The 22,694-nt window shown below is 42.5% G+C and overlaps 1 protein-coding gene across 2 annotated transcripts in view; it reads right to left on the bottom strand.

Moving 5' to 3' along the window:
* RALGPS2 (Ral GEF with PH domain and SH3 binding motif 2) overlaps positions 1-22,694 on the bottom strand; it is a 148,263-nt gene that overhangs the window by 71,304 nt on the left and 54,265 nt on the right. For both annotated transcript variants that reach the window (XM_075527852.1, XM_075527857.1), the window contains exons 5-8: positions 13,112-13,195; positions 6,753-6,842; positions 4,583-4,675; positions 1,144-1,270 (exon numbers count right to left, since the gene is read on the bottom strand). In XM_075527852.1, the coding sequence (XP_075383967.1) occupies positions 1,144-1,270; positions 4,583-4,675; positions 6,753-6,842; positions 13,112-13,195 (394 nt within the window). The remainder of the gene's footprint in view (positions 1-1,143; positions 1,271-4,582; positions 4,676-6,752; positions 6,843-13,111; positions 13,196-22,694) is intronic.

Below are 22,694 nucleotides of genomic sequence, written 5' to 3'. Positions count from 1 at the left end.
TAGTGAAGAAGGAGATAGCAGCTGGATGAGCAATAAGTGAAAATGGGGAAAGAGGAGCACTTTAAGATTGGGGCACTTTTTAATACTCATTAGCTTAAAAAGTGCCCTAATCTTAGAACATGACTCTGATCTTATACATGCACAATTTACAGGTAAAGGCAACATGACTCAAAGGAGAAGGAAATGAATTATGAAGTTACTAAGGTGTAACCATATTTGGAACCGAGGTTTGCCAATTCTCAATCTGGTCCTTGATGCTAGAAAAAGCTTGTCTTCTGGTAGAGTGTGAAAATACTGATTATACCGAAATCTTCTATTCCGCCCTCCTTTCCTCCTGACAACATTTTAAAATAGGGGCACATCCAGGGCAACAGTCAAAAGTTGAGCAAGTACGGAATGTCTTTTGCCTGATGTAGCTTCTCTGGATGGGAGGCATTCTTAGGATGGTCCTCAACTGTCAATCACACAAAAGGGGTACAATAGTCCAGTATGTGTCAGCCATTAACTACATGTGGTTATTCCACATATTAACTGCATGTGGATAGGGGGGATTCTGCCTTTAACAAAGGGTACACATCATGTCCCCATTCCCTCGATGAGATATACAGCAAAGAGAGAAATTCTTGGTCAAATGATATGTAAACGACACCATGGCTGTCTCAACACTAAACTGAACATCTACAGCTAAGCAACTAATTTCATCCCGACACTCTGGGATACTGGTCTCTGCAATCCCCACTCAAACGAGTGCCAATCACATCAAGTAAGAATTCATCACAGTGCAGAAAGTAAATTCAACAAAGGACCTGATCAGTTTTAGTTACAATACAATATTTTGTAGTATTAAGTTTCATTACAAACTACTGCTTCATTCCATGAATAGTTGTGATCGCTGGAACATACAGTCTTACCATATGGTTTTTGTTTGTGGAAAATTACAAGTCTATAAGAAAACTTTAAGGGCAGAGGCTAATTTAGTATAAAAATACATTTTCCCAGATAATTTACTTTGGCCCAATTTTCTTGGCTCAACAATCTGTCAGTAATTTACTTAAAGAGTAGATACTTAAAGAAAAAAATTTGAATTTCAGATCAATTGCTGTAAGTAAGAGCAAAGACAAGGAATACAGTGATGTGACTCACCTAAATAAGGAATGCAAGGTGTCATCTTTAAACTACTGATATATTCTCTGAGTCTTTTGTAGTTATCTTCTTTGCTCATTACATATTCTAATTTTTCAAAGGTAGTTTTGTCTTTTCGACTTAATAACTAAAAGCAAACAAACAGAAAAGTAAGTTATTTACAAATGCCACCTAACAGAAGCAAAAGATTATTTCTCCTGAAGTGAAGTTAAAGCTCTTGTGTATTTGAATTTCACAATACCTTCATTACATTTTGATAGGACATAAATAAAACCAAATCCGACAGATCTATTAAAATAAGGAACCCAATATTTCATTTGTAAATAAAATTACTAACTTCCTAAGTAAATTATATAATACATCCTAGTTCTCACCTCAGCTATTTTGGATAACTAAGCAACTTTCTTAGTCATTTTCATCATCTAAAATAAATATTATGTTCATATTCAGTTCAAACACCCATGTTCTGTATTGTGGTCGATTGGCCTCTTGTCCCTCAGAGATTTACCGCAAGCATCAAGAAATACCAACTTTTTTTGACAAACCCCATTGTGGCAGGTCCTAGCGTGACCACAATGCCCAGTGAGTCCCTGTACTTTTTGGATTTCTGACAAGCTCTCTCTGATTGGCACTATGCTGTATACAGCTCAACAATCAAAAGGCTAATTGGCGGTCCAGAGGCTTCCAGGAGGCAGTTCTGTGCCTCTGCGGTCACCGGAGACGATGAAAGGGTGTACAAGGAGAGCACGGGAGGATTCACCCATGACGTCAGGAATATTTACCATCCAAAACATTTTCCTTTTTGAGTAATTCTAAGTACTCTGAAAAAGATTTTTTTCATTAGATTTCTGAAGCTAGCATGTAATCCTAGTAACCTTACATTATTTTATGTAATAAGATTTTAGTTTATTTAAGCCCAAAAATTCCAGTGCAGTTTTAGAGAAAGCAAAACCACTTCCAGTTATAAAAATTATAGATTCTTCTCCAGAATGACTGACAAGTTTAAGGACAAAAGATGAGGGCACTGAGGTAAAGGTGGCCACTTGGCAAATAGCAGGGCCGTGTGTCCTGAAAGCTGATCCACAACTGTTTCCAGCATCACAGTTCATACAGTTGGGACTGACGTGAGAACCTGTTTTCAGGAACTCCAGCAAGCACATTATTTTCATATAATTTCTATCAGAAAAATGTCTGAATAGCAGCTCTTCCTTTTCAAAACATGACTTTTAAGGCATCTTTTGCTTTACCACTTTAGAGAACTTAGCCATGCTCTGCAACAGAGGTCTCACCGTCTCCCCATGCACTTCCTTCACCTCCCGTATTAGCATGCTCGATGCTAGACACCAATCTCTGCTTGCTACCTTTAACATGTTTTCATATCTGCAAATAACGTCCATAAGAAACTAATGGAGGGGTTGCATGGCTTGCAAAGCAACCATATTGTGTGCTGCTTGCACAAATATGGTAAGTCTGATCATTTCTATTAGTCTTTTTCTTTTTGCTTTTAGGAGTTTCTGATGTATGTGTGTGTATATATATGCATATATAGAGAGAACTCTTACAAATAAGTATATATGTACATATGTATGTATATCTGCATAGAGCTCTTACAGATGAGTATGTATGTATTATAGCATGTGTACGTGTGTACATATATGCATATAGAGAGCTCTTACAAATAAGTATATATGCATTATAGTATATGTATATATATGCATAGAGAGAGAGCGCTCTTACAAAGAAGTATATGCGTACTACACACAAATTTCTTAGCAGTTATATTTTTGCCTTTACACTGTGGCCTCCCTTTAGTGATTCTGAAGATAATGTTTGATGGACAGAAATTCTAAAAATGTATCCTTCTCCTTTCATTGTCTGAGCATTTGAAATCCTATCTAAAAAATCTGTACCTGTCCCAAACTGAGAATCTAGTCCTGCCACGTCAGAGATAGCTCTTTCCTTCCCGCTACGCTCTACTTGTATCATGCTGTGGACACTGCCTTTGTACTTGCCACTCGTTCTGCTTGGAATTCTGTTCTCCCAAAGAGGCGCAAAAGGGTCCCTAATGTCCTCTAGGTCTTTCTTTACCCAACTGCCACTGATCAGAGCTTCTGTGACGACACTGTATAAAATAGTACTGCCCTGCTTGCCTCTCGATTCCATTTCCTCTGCTTTGTTTTCCTTCAGCGCGCAGTCACACTGTATGACAGAGAATACAGAGCACGTGACTTTGCCTATCCTGTTCGTTACTGCATGCCAAGCAGAGACCGTGTTTGGCACAACATAGAATCATTTAAAATTGAACACAAACACCCCAAATTTTATTCATATTAACAGCAGAGCTGTTACTAAATAACATTTTATTTTATGCAAATTTTTGAGGAACTGATGCAAATATTTTCAAGGAAAAGAAAAACTGAGGAAATCATATCTGATTTACAAATCAGAGCAGTCTTTCCCCTAAAACTTTAAAGATTTCTTAACTGTATAATCATTTCCATTTCCCCAAGAAATTATGCTTTTAAGGAAAATGGATAAGGCCATATCATTAAAAAGCACCTTTCGCCCAGGTGTTTCCACACAATAAATGGGCTCTACCGAGGTTCACAAGCTCTGCCACCCGAACATTTTTCCAATGTAGAAACTGACTCGTTTTCATGAGAAACATCTGTCAAGCTAATGAAAACAAACCTCTATTTTAGTAATTTTAAAAGTTTTAAAAAGTCAATCCTATCTTAACACATGAATCCTTTGCACAGAATTTCAACACAAGATCATTTCTCCCAAAGATTAAGGAATAACATGAAATATGGACAATTTTTATTGAGTCTGCAATGTTTCCCATATAAAGCCTACATGGAAACAATCTAGAAAGTTTGAGGCCAGCATCTGCCACTCAGACTTGAAAAGGCACACGTTTGCAGAGGTCAGATTCTACGCCCTGCCCTTGTTCTGGTGGTGGAACCCAATGCGAGGATGTATGGCATCATTACGCAATGCCCGGGTAACACTCAGTTTTTCAATAACTCCTAAGGAAAAAACCTAAATGAGCGGCTGACTATAAATTACTGACTGACTAACCCAGTCAGTTTGGGGGAAACGTACAGTGTAGAGCGCCTCCTTAAACTTGCCCAGGGCATAACGTTTACATGGCTAAGAAGTGCTACTTCTGCGTGTTGTGCTTCCCGTCACCGAGCAGGAAGTCCTGCTCGGCTGTCCGGAGAGGCCGTCACTTACAAGCCTGTCCAGCAGGGCTTGGCAACTGGGCAAAGGGGTCGAGAGAAAAAGCGCAAGCCCTCAAAGGGCAGGTAGATAGCTAGCTTTTATAAAGCTTCGCTGACTGTCACCATGCTGACCTTACCAAAGCATACCAAAGAAACGCATAACTGTCCTTCCAACGGGAAGTTTAACCTTTCGTTAACTTAGGAGGGGTACTCACCGCCCACGTTTTGGTCAACCTGAAAATTGGGGCACTTTGTAAGCCAGACACCACTGCCATAAGTGCATGGAGGTTATTCAGCTCATACAGTTTCTGAGGATTTTTAAAAAGGGGGGAAGAGATGAGAAACAGCATGAGTACAACGATACATGTGAATTATAAGAATGTGCTGCACTAGGATTAAACACTCTGATGGTAAACCCAACTGAGAGAGTCCACTGACCACATATTAAGTAAACGTAGCAATCTGACTATATCGACATTCAGAATGATTATATCAGAAGGCTAACATGGTAATAGTGATAAGACAAGGCTGCACAAATAGAAAGAGGTATGCAAAGGGCATTCGCAGAGACCTAATAAGTGAGAATTCAATCCAGAACTCCTAAAGTATCAATAAAAGACCAACATCGTATCAGGAGTCTGTGCAAAGATCGTAACTGGGTATTTCAGGAGAGAAAGGCTGAATGGGCAAATAGAAAAAGATCCTTATTGTCACCCGATTCAACGAAAGGTGGCATTTTACACCGACCAGGGCTGGTAATGAAAAATTCTGCCAATGCCAAGTGATGACAAGGATGGGGGCACCCAATGCCTTCGCACGGTGCTGGTGGGTATGGCATGTACATTAGTATAACCAGCAGCTTGGGAACCAGAGAGATGAGCATAGCTCTGTAACTCAGCCGGTCCGCTCTTTTATGAACTCAGATCTCACAGGAGCACTGGGAGACTCACGACAAAATGTGGACACTACTCACATGACAGCATATTGAATAAATTGCAATACATGCAAACGGAAGACTCTCCAGCTGAGCTACAGCCAACCACATGGACAAATCTCGGTTCACACGGTTGAGTTTTTAAAAAGCAAGTTAATACACTATAAAAGTAAAAACTGAATAATTTCACTGAAGTAAAGTTAAAAATCACATATCTGGAATAATAGACTATTTCCTTAACAAAAAAGAAAGAGGTCTGGGTATGGGAGGCAGAGCTTAAGGATAGAGGGAGTTAAGAGATAGTGTTCAAATAAAAACACACAACAATTATGCTATAGTGTTTCAGAGGAAGGCAAAAAGAGCTGCCAAAAAAACCCTCAATTGTAGTTAAATTGTTATTTGCCAAAAGGATAATGGTAGGTTTGGTGGGCAAAATGTGGAAGTGCCACACAGACTGCTCGGTGCTAGAGCCGTACAACTCACCGTGTGCTGCCTGGCCCCGGGCCATCCGAGGTACCACACAGCACATTGAAAAGTAAGCCAACACAGGAGAGAACAAATGGAAATCCAGAGTCTATGGGGAAAAGTCATGAATTTCTATGAGATAGAAACCAGTCTTGATCATCTCACAAAGAATGGTTTCCAAAAATCTTGACATCTCTACAAAATACTAGATTTTTAGAAAGGCTACTTGTGCCACCTAGTGTCACAGAATATGCTGCTCTTGGGGCTTAAGGGGAGCATACAAGTTCCGTCATAGAAACTGTGATCTGGTGTCCTCACTTTCTTCTATTTCTCCTCATTCACAGGGGAAGATAGGTGGTGTGTTAACTACAAGAGTACTGAAGAACTTCAGCTGCCAATACCACATCTTACTGAACCTGACACGAAGCTGGAGTTGTTTCAGGCTCCAATCGGGGCATCCTCTTGGGGTCGGTCTTGTTCCCCCCTCCTCTCTGACTCTGGCTATTCTTGAAATCCATGCTCCATTTCCATGGGCCTATTTACTTTCTATGGCAAACAATGACCGCTCAATTAGCAGACTGGATAACACCTGCATCTACACAATTCTTTTTAAAAAGTAAGAGCTAATTTTTCCCCACATGGCTGGCAAAGGGATCTATTTTCAGAGCAAGTTATTGGCCATGAAGTCGGCGTAGTCCTCTATGGCTTTCTCTATCACGTGCAGACCAGAGTTCAGTCCCTTCACAGGATCATGTTCCACTACTTCTTTGTGAAATAACTCAGTTTTTAAGAGAGAGGGAAGGAGGGTATAACATACAAAGGATAAAGGCAGGAGGAAGAAAGAGAGAGCAAACAAGACACAGGCACCTGGCTTAAGAAACTGACTTAAATGAATAGTTATTTCCCAGGGTCAATGAAGAGAAAATAAAATGTCATAAGCAAAAATTCACATTTCAGAATGGTTGATATTAAAAAAAGTGTCTTACCTTAGCAGTTTTAATATAGTGGCTCAAAACTTCTGCTCTAATTTTTAATGTTTGAGCATGAAGAATCTCTCTAACTACCCAAAAGCTTACCTGCAAATAAAAAGGAAAAAGTTAAAGCAAGATTCTTTACCCACAAAAGTCATGTGAGTGGTGAGATCTGGGGCTGATCATGAAGACATACCCAATCTTCAAATGTTACATTTGTTTAATATACAAAGAAATAAAAACAAAACAAACGAACAGAAACCCCCACCAAACTCACTGCCATTGAGTTGATAATGACTCATAGCAACCCCATAGGTAGGGTAGAATGGCCCCTGTGAGTTTCCAACATTGCAACTCTTTACAGGAGTAGAAAGCTCCATCTTTCTGCCATGGAGTGACTGGTGGTTTCAAACTGATGATCTCATGGTTAGCAGCCCAGTGCACAACCGCCACACCACCAAGGCTCTTTTCTCTTTCTCTTTTTTTTAATGAGTGAGTGAGTGAGTGAGTGAGTGAGAGTGAGTGTGAGTGAGTGTGAGTGTGAGTGTCAGTGAGTGTGAGTGTGAGTGAGTCAGAGGTAGTGAGAGAGAATGAGGGAGAGTCCAAGGCTCTTTTTAGATATGGGCACAGTGTACACACACAAACATAATCAACATGATTTTTAATTTGTGAAATTTTGAAGATAAAATTCAACAAAATCATCGCAAAGCAACATGAACACTCTAAAGATATGTGTTTGCTGTATTTTGAGTCATTTTGATGGAACTCATCAGGCTCTAAGATCACACATTGTAAAAGAGGCTGCCTATAATTTTTCTGTAGCACATGTTCCGATTTAATTATATTGAGCCAAGTCTTTGAAGAATCCCACATGATGTTCTTGGTATAAATAAAATGAAGCAAAATCCAAGAAATATGTATGAATATATTTATATGCTATCATTTAAAAATGAAATTAAGACTATTTTAGAAATTGTGCAGTGCTTTCTAATTCAATGAGTATCTTTTTATTTCCTTAAAAAGCATTAAAAATCACTCATTAGAAAATGGATGTCGGCCATCTAACTGAGAAGCAACAAAGCCCACGTGGAAGAAGCACACCAGCCTGTGTGATCACAAGGTGTTGATAGGATCAAGTATCAGGCATCAAAGAACAAAAAATCTTATCATTGTGAATGAAGGGGTGTGTGGAGTACAGACCCAAAATCCACCTGTAGGCAACTGGAAATCCCCTTACAGAAGGGTTGCAGGGAGGAGACCAGCCAGGCAGGGTGCAGTGTAGCAACAATTACACATACAACTTTCCTCTAGTTATTTATTCTCCACCACCCCACCCCCCGCATCCCAATCCCCACCACTATCATGATCCCAATTCTACCTTACAAATCCGGCTAGACCAGAGCATGTACACTGGTACAGATAGGAACTGGAAACACAGGGAATCCAGGGCAGATAACCCTCTCAGAACCAATAATGAGAACAGTGATACCAGGAGGGTAAGGGGAAAGTGGGGGAGAAAGGAGAACCGATCACAATAATCTACATATAACCCCCTCCCTGGGGGACGGACAACAGAAAAGTGGGTGAAGGGAGACATCAGACAGTGTAAGACATGAAAAAAATAATAATTTATAAATTATCAAGGGTTCGTGAGGGAGGGAGGGTAAAGGTGGGAGGGGACAATGAGGAGCTGATTGCAAGGGCTCAAGCAGAAAGAAAATATTTTTTTCAGAAATACGGTGGTAACAAATGTACAAATAAATGTGCTTCACACAATGGATGGATGTATGGATAGAAGAGTTGCCCAATAAAATTATTTTTTTTAAGTGAATGTCAACAACCTGATTTAAATTTTCTACTGGTCTAAGTAGTTTGCTTACTATACATTATAATATGTATATGACATATTTTGTTCATGTACTATGAAAATAAAATCAAAGCACTGGAAATAACCTCAAAACTTCTACAAATCTAATAACGGGACATGATAAGGTATCTTATGTGAAAAAGATGACTTTAAATACCACTAAATACCACTGGCTCATATTTTTTCACTTTTTGAAACACTTTTTAAAATGAAAAACAGTTCAGATTTTACTTGCAATTTTTGTCTATAAACAAACTGTCAAAATCAATGTGAAATACATATATATTTTTTAAAGCTTCCTTACTGTGACCATATTTGGGCTACTAACGGCAACACTTCTTTTTAATGTTCACCAGCGACCTGCAGGCTGGCAGTTTGAAGTACCAGCTGCTCTGCAGGCGTAGAGTCATGTTTCTCACTCCCACTGACAGTTGAAGAGTCTCAGTAGCTCACGGGGGCAGTCCTAGCACATCCTCTATCGTGGCTAGAAGTTAGCATCGACTCCCTGTCAGTGAGTTTGGCTCTTTGGTAATAAGCTTTACTTTAAAAAAGCATCAAGTCATACTACCGTAAAAATCCGAACTGACTTGCACCCGCGTGTTTCTGAGTCACAGTGAGTCTACAGGGCATGGCTGCAATGCCCCGTGGGTTTCTGATGCTACGTATCTCCATGGCAGCAGACAGCATCCTCTTCCTCTGGAGTGCCTGGTGGGTTGAAGTCTCTAAACGCGTGGCTAGCAGCCCAATGCGTCAGCCACAATGCACCCAGAGCGCTTCAGAAACACACGAGAGCGAAAAGGGCCAACCAGAAAAATACACGGGAGCTTCAAAATGGTCATGAAAAGGGGGAATTAAAAGATAAATGTAATTTTGAAGGCTTCCTGAATAACTAGTATGTTTCTATGTTTTCTACAAAGAAAAATAGGCAGATTATGTATATCACAAAATATTTAGAGATACAGATATTTCTGGTAAATCAACAGAGGAATTAATAGAAAAATTGAAAAAGAAGCCAAATAAGTTAGAAACAAAACCCCGAGACATTTCCAGATAGCGGTTACCCCTAGGTTGATGGCAGAGGGGCAACAGGCATGCAAGATGACACCCCAACTTCAGTGTTATTCTGTTTCCTGCGCTTATTACAATGCTTCTGAACCGATATTAGTGTCGCCAGATCACCCAGCCATGTTTGCAAGCCCTATGACAGAATCTCAGCAATTTCATACGGTTCAGGCAAGCACTCAGGGTTACTGTCGTGGAAAGGGATGAACTACTTCACAGAAGAGCAAACCTCAAAGAGCATTTATCCAGAGATATCTAACTGTATTGCTCTATTTGAGGTTGTCTTAATCATATAAAGATATGACAAAAACCTTGTATTTGCAGCCCCAAATACATTAAACTTCACAGAAAGTTATCCCAGAAATGTGTTAGGTTGTTAAAGGTATGCTACAGTTGACAGAAGATTATGCCGTTATTAAAAATGTTGCCAAAGTATTTTGATGATATAGGAGGAACAATTTTCCAGAAAAATTTCAATTTTAACATAGGTGCCATTTTCCCAATCATCAGATAAAAACTACAGTTTGCAGTTATAGAGGTGGAAGAACATTCCACTCTTGGTAATGATGGAGTTGCTTGTGTGTTAGGAGTACAAATATAGAAACATAATGACTCAAGAGCACAAAAGGACAAGACCACGCACAAGCTGGTGAAAGTAGACTGGAGGTGATTTACGGTCATTACGTCTATATTGCTTGATGACATTCTTTTGCTGTGGTAATTAATTCTGGCCATCTCAGAAGAAAAAGGAACAGAAAAACACCTCTTATCTCACCAAATTATGCAATTCTGTACAAGAAATGTCTGACCCAGGCTCTTAGCTGTAAATTTAATCTAATTTTAAAATCTTCAACCTACTTCCATTTGGGGGGATGATGTGGACCAAATAACAACAGCGACAAAAAAGACTTGCTATAAACCTTCCAGGAATGCTAAGCAATAAACTTAAAAAAAAAAAAAAGTAGGTAGGGCTGAGCTGTGAAGGGAAACAAAGGATCTCCTCTGACGCCCAGACAAAGAAGGAAACACAGAAGCTAGCTGTGGGGACAAGCAGGGACCCTCGGGGGCTGCCTAGCTCAGTGACGCGGGCCTGGGTTTGCGCTGAGGAAGAGTCAAACAGTTTGTGAAGAACATGGCAGTAAAAGATAACAGAATTCTTGCACAAATGTTCTGCAGCCGCTTCCACACCTTCAAAGACCTAACACCAGGCCTCGCATACTCCCTTCCCTGGCTTTTCTATCTAAAAGGATTCTCAAAGGGCTGCCCTCTCAGTGCAAGGGGTGGACTCGAAAATCTCTCCTACTGGCAGAGGGAGACCAGAGAAATCTTACCTAACGGTATAGAATCAAGGCTCTGGGTAGGCACACACAAGTTCATAAATATTCATAACCAAAGGTCTGCCTTCAACTGGATCAGGAGTTTTACATTTCCCTAACAAGAAATATACATATATTCTTCAAGCAAAATCTTTACTATAAAAAATAGTTCTGTGATAACCCGGAGGGCCTGGGAAAGGAAGTAAAAACCTCGCGGCAAGGATACACCCTTAATCTCAAAAAGCCCAACCCTTACTGCTATCAAGTCTGTGCTGACTCATGGTGACCCCATAAGCAGGGTCCAACTGCCGGAATTTCCGAGGCTGTCACTGTTACACAGGAGTAGAAAGTCCTGTCTTTCTCCTGTGGAGGAGCTGCTGCTTTTTAAAAATCATTTTATTGGGGGCTCGTAAGGTCTAAAAACAATACATCCATCCATTGTGTCAAGCACATTTGTACAATGCTGCCATCATCTTGGTATCAGCTCCTCTTTCCCCCCTCCCTCCCTCCCTCCTCCACCCGCCCACCCTCATGGACCCAATAAATTATAAATTATTACTACTTTCATATCTTATACCTTCCATTGTCTCCCTTCACCCACATTTCTGTTAGTTGTCTCCCTGCAGGGGCACTATACGTTGATCATTGCAATTGGTCCCCCCTTTCTTCCCCTTCTCCCGCCACCCTCATGGTATCATCGCCATTCCCATGACAGTTTCTGGGGGGTTATCTGTAGCTGGTGTTTTTGAACTGCAGACCCTGTGGACTGCAGCCCAACATAGGAACCACTATGCCACGAGGGCTCCTGCTCTCAACTTGGGCAGCAGCAAACAACCAGGCTTGAGCTTGCGCAGACACGAATGCCCAATCCAAAAACACAAAGCACAGAGAGAAAGCAAATGACGGTGGGGATGAGCAGCAGTAACAGAATTAGTGACCTCAAGGGCGTCAGATAACTCCACAGAAACTGTAATAAATAAAACGTTGAAAATGATTCTAAGATTCTAAAAGGCGCAGAAGAAAGTGTGGCCCATTTACATATATACCACACTGAATGAAGGGGGAAGTGCAGAGTGGAGACCCAAGGCCCAAGAGTCGGCCACTGGAGATCCCCTCATAGAGGGGCTTAGGAGAGGAGATGGGTCAGTCAGGGTGTGAGGTAGTACCGACAAAGAGCACAGCTTTCCCCCAGATCCTGGATGCTTCCTCCCCCCAACTACCATGATCCGAATTCTACCTTGCAGGGCTGGATAGGGCAGAGGTTGTACACTGGTACATATGAGGGCTGGAGGCACAGGGAATCCAGGGTGGATGATACCTTCAGGACCAAGGGTGTGAGGGGCGATGCTGGGAGAGTGTAGGGTGAGTGGGTTGGAAAGGGGGAACTGATTACAGGGATCCCCTTGTGATCTCCTCCCTGGGAGAGGGACGACAGAGAAGGGGGGGGGGAGACTCCGGATAGAGCAAGATATGACAAAATAATGATGTATAAATTACCAAGGGCACATGAGTGAGGGGAGAGCGGGGAGGGAGGGGGGAAAAAAAAAGAGGACCTGATGCAAAGGGCTTAAGTGGAGAGCAAATGCTTTGAGAATGATTGGGGCGGGGAATGTATGGATGTGCTTTATACAACTGATATATGTATGGATTGTGATAAGAGTTGTATGAGTCCCTAATAAAATGTAAAAAAAGGGAAAAGAAAGAAAAGAAAATGATTAGGGCAAAGAATGTACAGATGTGCTTTATACAATTGATGTATGTATATGTATGGACTGTGATAAGAGTTGTATGAGCCCCTAATAAAACGTTTAAAAAAAAAAGAAAGTGTGGCCCTGCATCCAAAGCGTGGTGGCGCCCCACAGGGCCAGCCACGTGAGAGAAGCAGTGAGTGGGGCGCAGACCTGAGGAAAGCACTCACAAGAGAGCGCGGAGCAGCAGATGGAACAGGTGAAAGGCCAGGAGCAAAGCAGCAAAGAATGCCAAGCTCCCACCAATGAAGCCCAAAGGGGAACATCGAGATTGGGCAAAAACTGTTCCAGAATCTGTGGAAAACTTTATTTCGTAATGACAAAAATGACCGCAACTTCAGGAACTGAATGTCAGGAATGGAAATTATATAAACAACTCACATGATTAAATCTTCTTGTGAAGGCAACTGCGTTTGGGGCAGAACTGTATTTTTCTTTTTTATTCCATCCACAACTGGAAAGCTCCTGAAATAGGAAGGGGAAAATGAAACATCAACTAAGAAATCGCCCTGTCTTCCTGCTCTGCTAGGAGAGCTTCCAAGCTTGCGGAGGTTGCCTGTCCCTTTAGAGTCACTTTGTTCTTTGGAACCACTAATGCCAAGCTCACTGCCATGCAGTCCAGGCCTGCTGACAGCCACCTAGAGGCAGGTGGGCCTGCCCTGGTGTTCCCCAGACTGTCACTATGGGGACAGAAAGCCTTCTCCTGCGGAGAGGCCCAGGGTTTTGAACTGCTGACCTTGCAGTTAGCATCACAATAGGAACACAATTACTAAATATAGCTGTTCAGTTAAATCACAAAAGCAAATTTTAGTAGAATATAAGAAAGCAAATTTCTATATTAGAGTCAATAAACCAATCTACAATTGGAAAATAGGACTAAGGATAGATGAAGGGGCTTACAAGGGTTCATGGGAAAACTCTATTTAAAATTTCGACTCCACTTTTCCATGAGCTTTTTGAAAGACCCTCTGGTATTACTTACGGGTGATTAATGGAAAGGCTGCCCCACGCAATAGGAAAGAACTCCCACCTACCACTAACGTGAGAGAGCCATGCTTAATTTCCAGAGGCAGGAGCCTAAAGGCGTCTACTCTGGAGAGCTCTGAATCCCGGGAGGAGGATTCTGCAGAGTGGAAGCTGACCACCCCACAGCACACAGTAAAGTCCATGAGTTATCAAGCCCCCTGCAATCGCGGAAAGCTCGCAGTCAGCTTTGCAGCTTTGAGCTGATGGCTAATGAACCCCAGATTTGAAAGGTCTGTTGATATAATTCAAAGAGCTTAAGAATATGGAGGTACACAGACACACACACACACACACAATTCACTGCTGTCGAGTCGATGCTGATTTATAGTGACCCTATAGGGCAGAGAACTGCCTTGTGAGTTTCTAAGACTGTAACTTTATATAAAAAATTTATTTTATTGGAAGCTTGTACAACTCTTATCATGATCCATACATCCATCCCATTGTGTCAGGCACATTTGTTACCTTCATCATTCTCAAAACATTTACTTTCTAGTTGAGCCCTTGTACAACTCTTATCACGATCCATGCATCCATCCATTGTGTCAAGCACATTTGTTGCCCTCATCGTTCTGAAAACATTTGCTTTCTAGTTGAGCCCTTGGTAACAGCTCCTCATTTTTCCCCTCCCTCCCCGGACTATAACTTTTTACAAAGAGTAAAAAGCCTCATCTCTCTCACCCTTGGAGCTACTAGTGGTTTTGAACTCTCGACCTTGTGGATTGCAGCCCAACTTGTAACCACTACACAACCAAGGAGAGAGACGCACACCTCTAACTGCATTAAGACACTTCTTGCAAATTATAAATGCAGTATTGTAAAAACAACATGGGACTGTCATCAATTTTTTAAAATTGCCTATTTTTCCATCAAATAATAGTTGGTACAAATATTTTTTTAAATTTTATTTTAATTAAATACTTTTACTGGGAGCTCTTACATCTCTTATCACAATCCATACATCCATCCATTGTCAAGCCCATTTGTACATATGTTGCCATCATCATTTTCAAAACATTTTCTTTCTCCTTGAGCCCTTGGTATCAGCTCCTCATTTTCCCCCCTCCTTTCCTCACCCGCCCTCCCTCCCTCATGAATCCTTGATAAGTTATAGATTATTATTTTCATATCTTACATCGCCCTTCACCCACTTTTCTGTTGTTCATGCCCCTGGGAGGGGGTTATATGTTAATTCTAGTGATCGATTCCCCCCACCTCCCCCTAATCCTCCTAGTATCTCTATTCTCATTGTTGGCCCTGAGGGGTTTATCTATCCTGGATTCCCTGTGTTGTGGGCTCTTATCTATAGCAGTTTGCATGTTCTGGGTGTAATCTGATTTGTAAGGTCATAATAGTGGGGGGAAGGAAGCATTAAGTAAGTAGAGGAAAGTTGTATGCTTCATTGGTGCTATACTGCATCATGACTGGCTCATCAATTCCTTACGACCCTTCTGTGAGGAGATGTCCAATTGTCTACAGATGGGCTTTGGGTCTCCACTCCATGTTCGTCCCCGTCCCCCCTTCACATTGGGTATGATTTTGTTCTGTGTCTCAGATGGCTGATCCCATCAACACCTCGTGATCGCACAGGCTGGTGTGCTTCTTCCATGTGGACTTTGTTGTTTCTCAGCTAGATGGCTGCTTGTTTATCTTCAGGCCTTTAAGACCCCAGATGTTCTCTTTTGATAGCAGGGCTCCATCAGCTTTCTTCATCGCATTTGCTTATGCACCCGCTTTGTCTTCAGCACTCGTGTCGGGAAGGTGAGCAGGCACAAATATTGCATAATAGTATTTACACTCATCACTGTTTGGAAATTATGGAAGTTATCAGATTCAACTCTAGATCTAACTTTATGTGTAAAGCACATAGAGTCCTTTATCATATTTTGAAAATATGTATGTATATTTGTATGTATATCATTAAAAAAATCAATGGCGTTCTCGTGGTTTAGTGCTTATACCTTGGACTGCTAACTGAAAAGTTGGCAGTTTGAAACCACTAGCTGCTCCGAGAGAAAGATGAGGCTTTCTACTCCCGTAAAGATTACAGTGCCAGAAACCTACAGGGACAGGGATAGTTCTATTATGTCCTATAGGGTTGCTATGAGACAGCATTGACTCAATAGCAGTGAATTTGGTGTGTGTAATACTCAATGCTATCAAGTCGATGCAGACAGGTGATTTTCCGAGACTTTAACTCCTTATGGGAGTGAAATGCCTCACCTTTCTCTCATGGAGCAGCTGCTGGTTTTGAACTGCCAACCTTGCAATTAGCAGCCTAACATGTGCCCACTTTTCTACCAGGGAGAGTGCCCGTGCTCTTTGTCACACATACACACACACCGTTTATATATTCTAATAAAACTTATTTCCTTTGATTTGAAAAGGGAAGAGTTCCATGGACAGCAGTCGGCCCACGGACTCACTGTTCAACAGAGGTCAAGAAACCCTGCTCTGCTTCCACAGCCACGACCGGGAAAGAGAGCCCACACGGGGTGAGGGAGATGGCGCTCTGGAAACGGAGTTGGGAGGAGGAGGGCACAAAGAAAACTGGGAAGGAAATAATTATTATTCTCAGACAGGGAGAAAAGATATAGAACCAATTGATCAAAAAGAAGAGAGGCATTAAAAAATTCAGAAAATTAAATAGAGCTCTTGGAAATAAAAAATAAAATAACTGAAATTGACTGTCAACTGAAAGGTTGTGAGATGCAGATGATAAAACCTTTTAGAGGAAATCAAGAGTAAAAATAGCAGCAAAAAACGTACTGAAAACTCAATTTAAGAAACTATCCCAGGACTTATGGATAAAAAAAGGTCTGCCTCTCTAACACACGTGCACACGTGCGCACACAGGGTAAAGGAACAAGAAACTGCCAGAAATGAATGACAAAGAGATAGCAACAAATCTTTAACAAAAAAGTGCATCGCATAAAGAAAAATCAATTCACTCATAAGATACCAGACATCTCAGCAGTAATTGGAAAGTTAAAGACCCCGAAACACGGGAACAATGCCTTCAGAAGTCCTAGAATTCTAAACCCAACAAAAACACCAATCAAGTATTATGGGAGACAACAGACATTTCCAGACATCAGTCTCAGACAGTTTGCTTTCTATTCACCTAGTCTGCTGGAGTATGTATCCTGTCAACCATATTTCTCTTCATCTTGGATCAGATGAGAACACTAGCTAAGACATAGTCACCTTGTTCACTGGCAGCGCACTGGCCTGCGTGCAGTCACGACTCCACGCTAAAACACCTCCCTGACTACGATGCAGAAGTGGAAGTACACTAAGGGATTCCTTCCTTCTTCTCCCCAAGGACTGACTTAAGAACAGCACCCTTTCAAGTTGAGCGCACTGTGTAAACAGTCCTCCACTGGTATCAAAGATAGTGAAGCTTGTGGGCAGCCTTGCTACCTCTTAAGTTATTCAAATGCATCTGATGTGCACTTTAAAAAAATAAACAGGGAATGAAGAAGCAATGTTCACACAGTAGAACAGGGGTATAGGGACAATCTCCTAACGGTCATTACAAATGAGCTTTATCCACGGTTTTATTTTGAACCATAAAACAAGCGGTGCGGCCCCGTTTTCTGCCCAGTGTAGTGTGGAAGCGGGCAAGCCCCCAGGAGAACTGATGGGCACCTGCCCTAGGAAAGCATACTGAATCTCACGGGAAGGAGCGCAGCTTCTCTTAGGTTCCCAACACTGTGACTGACCAGTGCTGCTCTAAGGGTGATGTTGTAGGCTTACGTACACACAGCAGAAGAGAAACGGCCCACTATAGACCCATATACAGACAGAGATGGAGGGGAGCGAAGAAAACGTGATGGATGTTAGAGACTAGGGTGGGGTGGGGGATCCTCAAACGTGGAAGGTCCTCACTGCCGAGGCCCCGTCACACTCCAGAGTGGACTGCTTTAGAGGGTGTCTGGCATATCCATCAGCATGCACCCTGCACGGCGACTGAGGCCAGTCTTGGCCACCGATGCCGTGCTCACGACTACCCCTATGTTCCTAATCAACAGAACTTGCTCCGAAACCATGTCAATCGTGTGCGCTATGCACTGCTTCCATTTCTGCATGAACTCACATCGTCTCCTAGCTGTCCTCCGTGTGAGAGATCAGAGAGAAAAGCAGGAGCCACTTCAGCTACCTCTAGGCCCTGATACAGCTACCCCTAAAAACCACCTCTCTTTTTACCATCTCTGCTCCTAAGCCTCCTACTGTGTTTAAGGACATTGGTGGTGATGAAATAGCAGTAATATGAACTGACCCCAAAATGTTCATTTTGTTTATTAGTTTTTGCCCTGTCTTTAAGAATCACACCCCCTACCCCAGCCCAGACACTTCTTTGCATTCTTCAAATTCCTTACTCTTGTACCCCCATGGCTTGCTTACACTGCAATTTTCATGTAAATGATATGTTCACACGGTATAAGCTTGGTCTGGTGGCTATGAACTTGGATCATGCAACCACACAATGTGTGTGTCTCTGGTTTACTTGGTTGTAAGTATCTCAGGAAGATTTTAAGATTTGGGAGTGCTGATTATGTACTTTCCCTCATTGTATTAGCATTCTTCCTTGACCCCCAAAGTATCCCAGTTATATATTTACCCTGGGGTACTGCTAACACTTAAATCATGAAAGGAGCCCTGGGAGCTCAGTGGTTAGAGTTCAGTGGTTAGAGCTCAGCAGTTGGAAGCCCCCAGGTAGGTGCTCTGTGGCAGTAAGACTTACCAGGCAGTTTCTACAAAGATTAACCTACAGCCTCATCCTCACTGCCAGCAAGTTGATTTCGACTCCTAACGGCCCTATAGGACAGGGTAAAACTGCCCCTGTGGGTGTCCAAGGCTATACACCTTTCCGGGATCAGAAAGCCTCATCTTTCTCCCGAGAAGTGGCGGGTGGTTTCGAACTGCTAAGCACTTTTCAATGTAGATTTCAAGAACAGAAAGCGCCATTGCAGGAGACTGCTCCATCCTACCTCAGCCTGAAGCAAACCCCGGGGGTGTGATGAATGTGACAGTGCCTTCAGGAGAAAGAAGCCGCTGTGCAGAGCATCAGAGAATCCACCATCGATTATGGCAGGCGAACTTCTATCAGAACGTAACCCTCTATCAACTGTTCTCCCTTTGACTCACTTCAAAGTTTTCAATTTTAGTATTTTCTGCTTGCTTTCCCCTCGAGGTTTTCCTGTTTTGTTTTGTCATTATTGTTGGGTTTTCTGCTTGTTTGCTTCCTATATGTGTTGTGTATGTTTCTCTGTATATGAAATCCAGGACAGCCCACAGGGGCAGTTGGGGCACTGTCAGTCAGAATCAATTCAATGGCAGTGAGTGAGTGAGTGAGTGAGTGAGTGAGTGAGTGAGTGAGTGAGTGAGTGAGTGAGTGAGTGAGTGAATGGAAAGCTGACAACAAGGAGTCCGAGACAGAAGAAATCATTCTGAAATCGATTGTGATGACTGCACAGCCTTCTTGAAGTAACTGAATAATTACATTGTATCCTATGTGAATTGTATGACGATAAAACTAATGGGGGAGAAAACGTCTTCCTGTGAACATTTTTTCCTTCCTTCCCTACCATTCCGGAGAAACTAAACAGCAACATATATCTTCTTTCAATCTCTAGTGTTGTCACAGGATGGGAGAAAAACCATGCTTACTTAGCATTATGTTTGATTCAGATCTGCCCTCAGAGACATCACTCATTTAATCAAACTCCTGTCAGTATTATATAACAAAGATTTTTTGACATCTTAACAATAGGTAACAGTGAAGTTAAGAGGCTAATTTTTTTCTATTCTCCCTGAAATGAATTATATATATGCAGCTTTATCTCTGAGAAAATAACATTTCTCACATCAACCCTTTGCTGTCTAGCAAACCAAGAAAAAGTTTAGATCCAACAATTTAGCTAAATTCTGTGTAACAAAAACAATGTAGTAAACATTGGAAGGAACTCACTGGAACTGAATCAGCAGCAGGAGATATGTTGTTGCTTTGTTAAGTGCCAGGTAACTCGGAAATTGCCTGCTGTACAAAACTGAGACATCCTGCAGCCACTATCACTATGCCACCTAATTTGACTCAGGATCTGTATTCTTCGCAGCTCAAAATTAGTAAATAACTTATCTAGAATTAAAATTGCGCAGACATATACACATCAAAATAACGTCGATTTAAATAGTATTGGTGCAACCTAATTAAAATATTATTTTTAAACCGTGGATAAAATCATGGTACAGGCTTGATCTTTGGTGTAATGCACCAATTCCCCGGCCCTCAAGAACCAAACCTACTTCCACGGAGCTGACTCAAACTCAGTGACTCAGAAGGAAGAGCAGAACTGGTGCTCTCCGTGGTTTCTGAAGGTGGGAACATTTACGGACCAGGAAGGCCGCATCTTTCTCAACCAACAAGAGGAGCTTCAATTGCTTAACCCACTGTGCCGCCTGGGCTTCCTGGTGTGGTGGACAGAACACACGAGCATAAACAGAAAACCAAACAGTCTAAGCCAATGCCATCAAGTCCTTCCAACTCACCCCGACCCTACAGGACTGAGCAAAACTACCCAACAGGGTCCAAGCAGACAGCCTCATCTTCCTCTCGCAGACCGGTTCGTGTGTTCACCTGCCGACCTTTTTGGTTGGCAGCTGAGGGCTTCTGTATGGTGCCACCAGGGAGCTTTGGAAATAAGTATACTTGAGGAGACCTGGTGACACCATCTCAGCTTATAAAAGATTTGTAGGAACACTACTTCTGGATAGTGGGGGAACCTTATGCAATAAATAAGGCTAATAAAATCACCATCCAATCTGGTGATAGTGGAGTACATGTTGGGCTGCTAACCTCAAGGCCAGCAGTTTGAAACCACCAGCTGCTCTGTGGGAGAAAGAAGAGGCTGCCTGCTCACATAAAGATTGACAGCCTTGGAAACTCACTGGGGCAATTAGACTCTGTCCTATTGGTCTGAATCAACGAGCTACAGCAGGGAGTGAGGGAGTGGATTCACATAATGGCTTCAATCACCTTCTGAAAAGTTATCAACAAGCGTGTGGGCGTAATAACCAGCATCGGTTTAAGCTCTGTGTCAGCATTTCAAAAAACAAATTGCACTTCACAGATACACAGATGTTCGTGTTCTAAATAATCCAGCGGTTCTGCTCATACACTCCGAGACTAGAGCACAATTTTCAAATAAGGTTTGTTTGAATCAGCCAAACCCTGACAATGCTTCAATGTGGCACAGCAGGAGAACAGGTGAGCAGAGTGTGGTGTCCTCACACACTGGACTGCGACACAGCTACAGAAACGAATGCACCAGAGAGCAGATGGCAGCATGGGCAGACAGCTGCCAAGTACTGCCAAACGGAAGCCAGCAAAGGCAGAAACAGTAAGGTCCCATTTACACCAACCTGTTAAAGCCTGCAACAGCACAAACAAGGGGGGTTCAAATGTTTATAGAGCAATGGAGTTTAAAAAAAAGATGCCATTTCTCCCAAAACTTTTGCAGATACATATACTTACAAAAGATATATAAGCAGACTGCATGGAAACGGCATAATCTAGCACTATGTAGTGTGGTTATCTTGGAAGGCGGGAAGAGCAAGCAGGTGGGAGTTACCCAGGGCTTCGCCAGGACTGCCAGCCCTATTGAAGGGGCACTTACCTCGTTATCTTGCATGCTTTTAACATATGCTTTAACCTCCTCATAACAATATAGGAAATATTTTGCTGCCCAACGACAAGGTCCTGTTTGTGTTGCCAGATTTAATGTTGATCTCGGTGCATCCCATGACAAGAGTGTGTTTGTGCTTCAGAATTTCTTTGGCACAGTGGCTATGATGGGCTCACACCTAACACTTGCGCAGATGGCGCCGCCGAAGCAGGCAGCAGTTGGTTGTGTTGTGCGCAGTTGTCACTATGCACGGGAGCCAACTCCAGGGCACCTCACAGCAGCACAGGTTCCTTTCATGCATCCTCTTACTGAGCATGCCTTTATTAAACACCATGCTCATTCTCTCATTCTAAATAGCAAGTTCTTCCTAGGAAGTTCTCTGCACAGAAAAACAGAGGCCAGGCCAGAGAGAAAGAAAAGGGGAAGTTTATTCTGCGCTTCCCAGGAAGGATTCATGGACTCCAGCAGGGAGTCAGGAAAAGGGCAGAGATATGGGAGCCCTGGGCAGGACTCCATGGTCCCCCATTGGGGGATCCGAGAAGTTACACTTATCTGTGGTAGAGAGCGAGTTTTAAGCTGGTCAGGAGGGGAGGAAGGTAAAGCAATAAAGGAGTGGGTAGAAACAGGGAGCTGTAAGCCCCTCCTCCATGCATACAAATTCCAAGGTAGAGTGGTCCTTTGATGGTTCCATTTGGCGCCAAGGCAGATGGCTCATTGATCTGCAACCGGAATGATCCCCAGTGGTCCGCTAAGGCAGGCAGGTTTTTCCTAATGTCCTCCGACGGCACCTGACCCAACATTACACCTTGTAGAACAGTTAAGTACAAACCCTTCACCCCTGCCCTGAGGAGCAGGAAAGCAATAATCACATAGGCCCACGATCAACACCGCTCAACAGACTGGATCATTCCCTCCTTAAAAACACCCCCTTCCCTGACTCTCAAGAGTACCACACAAACCCCAAACCAAACCTGTTGCTGTCAAGTCCCTTCGGACGCTACGCGGCAGCTCTTTCTATAGAAGCAGAGGGCCACACCTTTTCCCACAGAGCAGCCAGATGCTTTAACCACCGTGCCACCATGCCTCCTTCAATACGCCAGACTGCCCTGGTTTCCTCCACAGTCCCTGGTTCCTGCTTCTCAGTCTTTTTTTTTTTTTTTTGGGGGGGGGGGAGACTGATTCCTTCTCATTCTAAACGGGCTCCTTTTTCCTCTCTATTCATTCCCTTAACATTTTAAGTATCACCTCTA

Source organism: Tenrec ecaudatus, chromosome 1, assembly GCF_050624435.1.
Source record: "Tenrec ecaudatus isolate mTenEca1 chromosome 1, mTenEca1.hap1, whole genome shotgun sequence".
Taxonomy (NCBI): domain Eukaryota; kingdom Metazoa; phylum Chordata; class Mammalia; order Afrosoricida; family Tenrecidae; genus Tenrec; species Tenrec ecaudatus.
The sequence above is the reverse complement of the archived record's forward strand: the minus strand, read 5'-3'. Positions and strand labels throughout refer to the sequence as shown.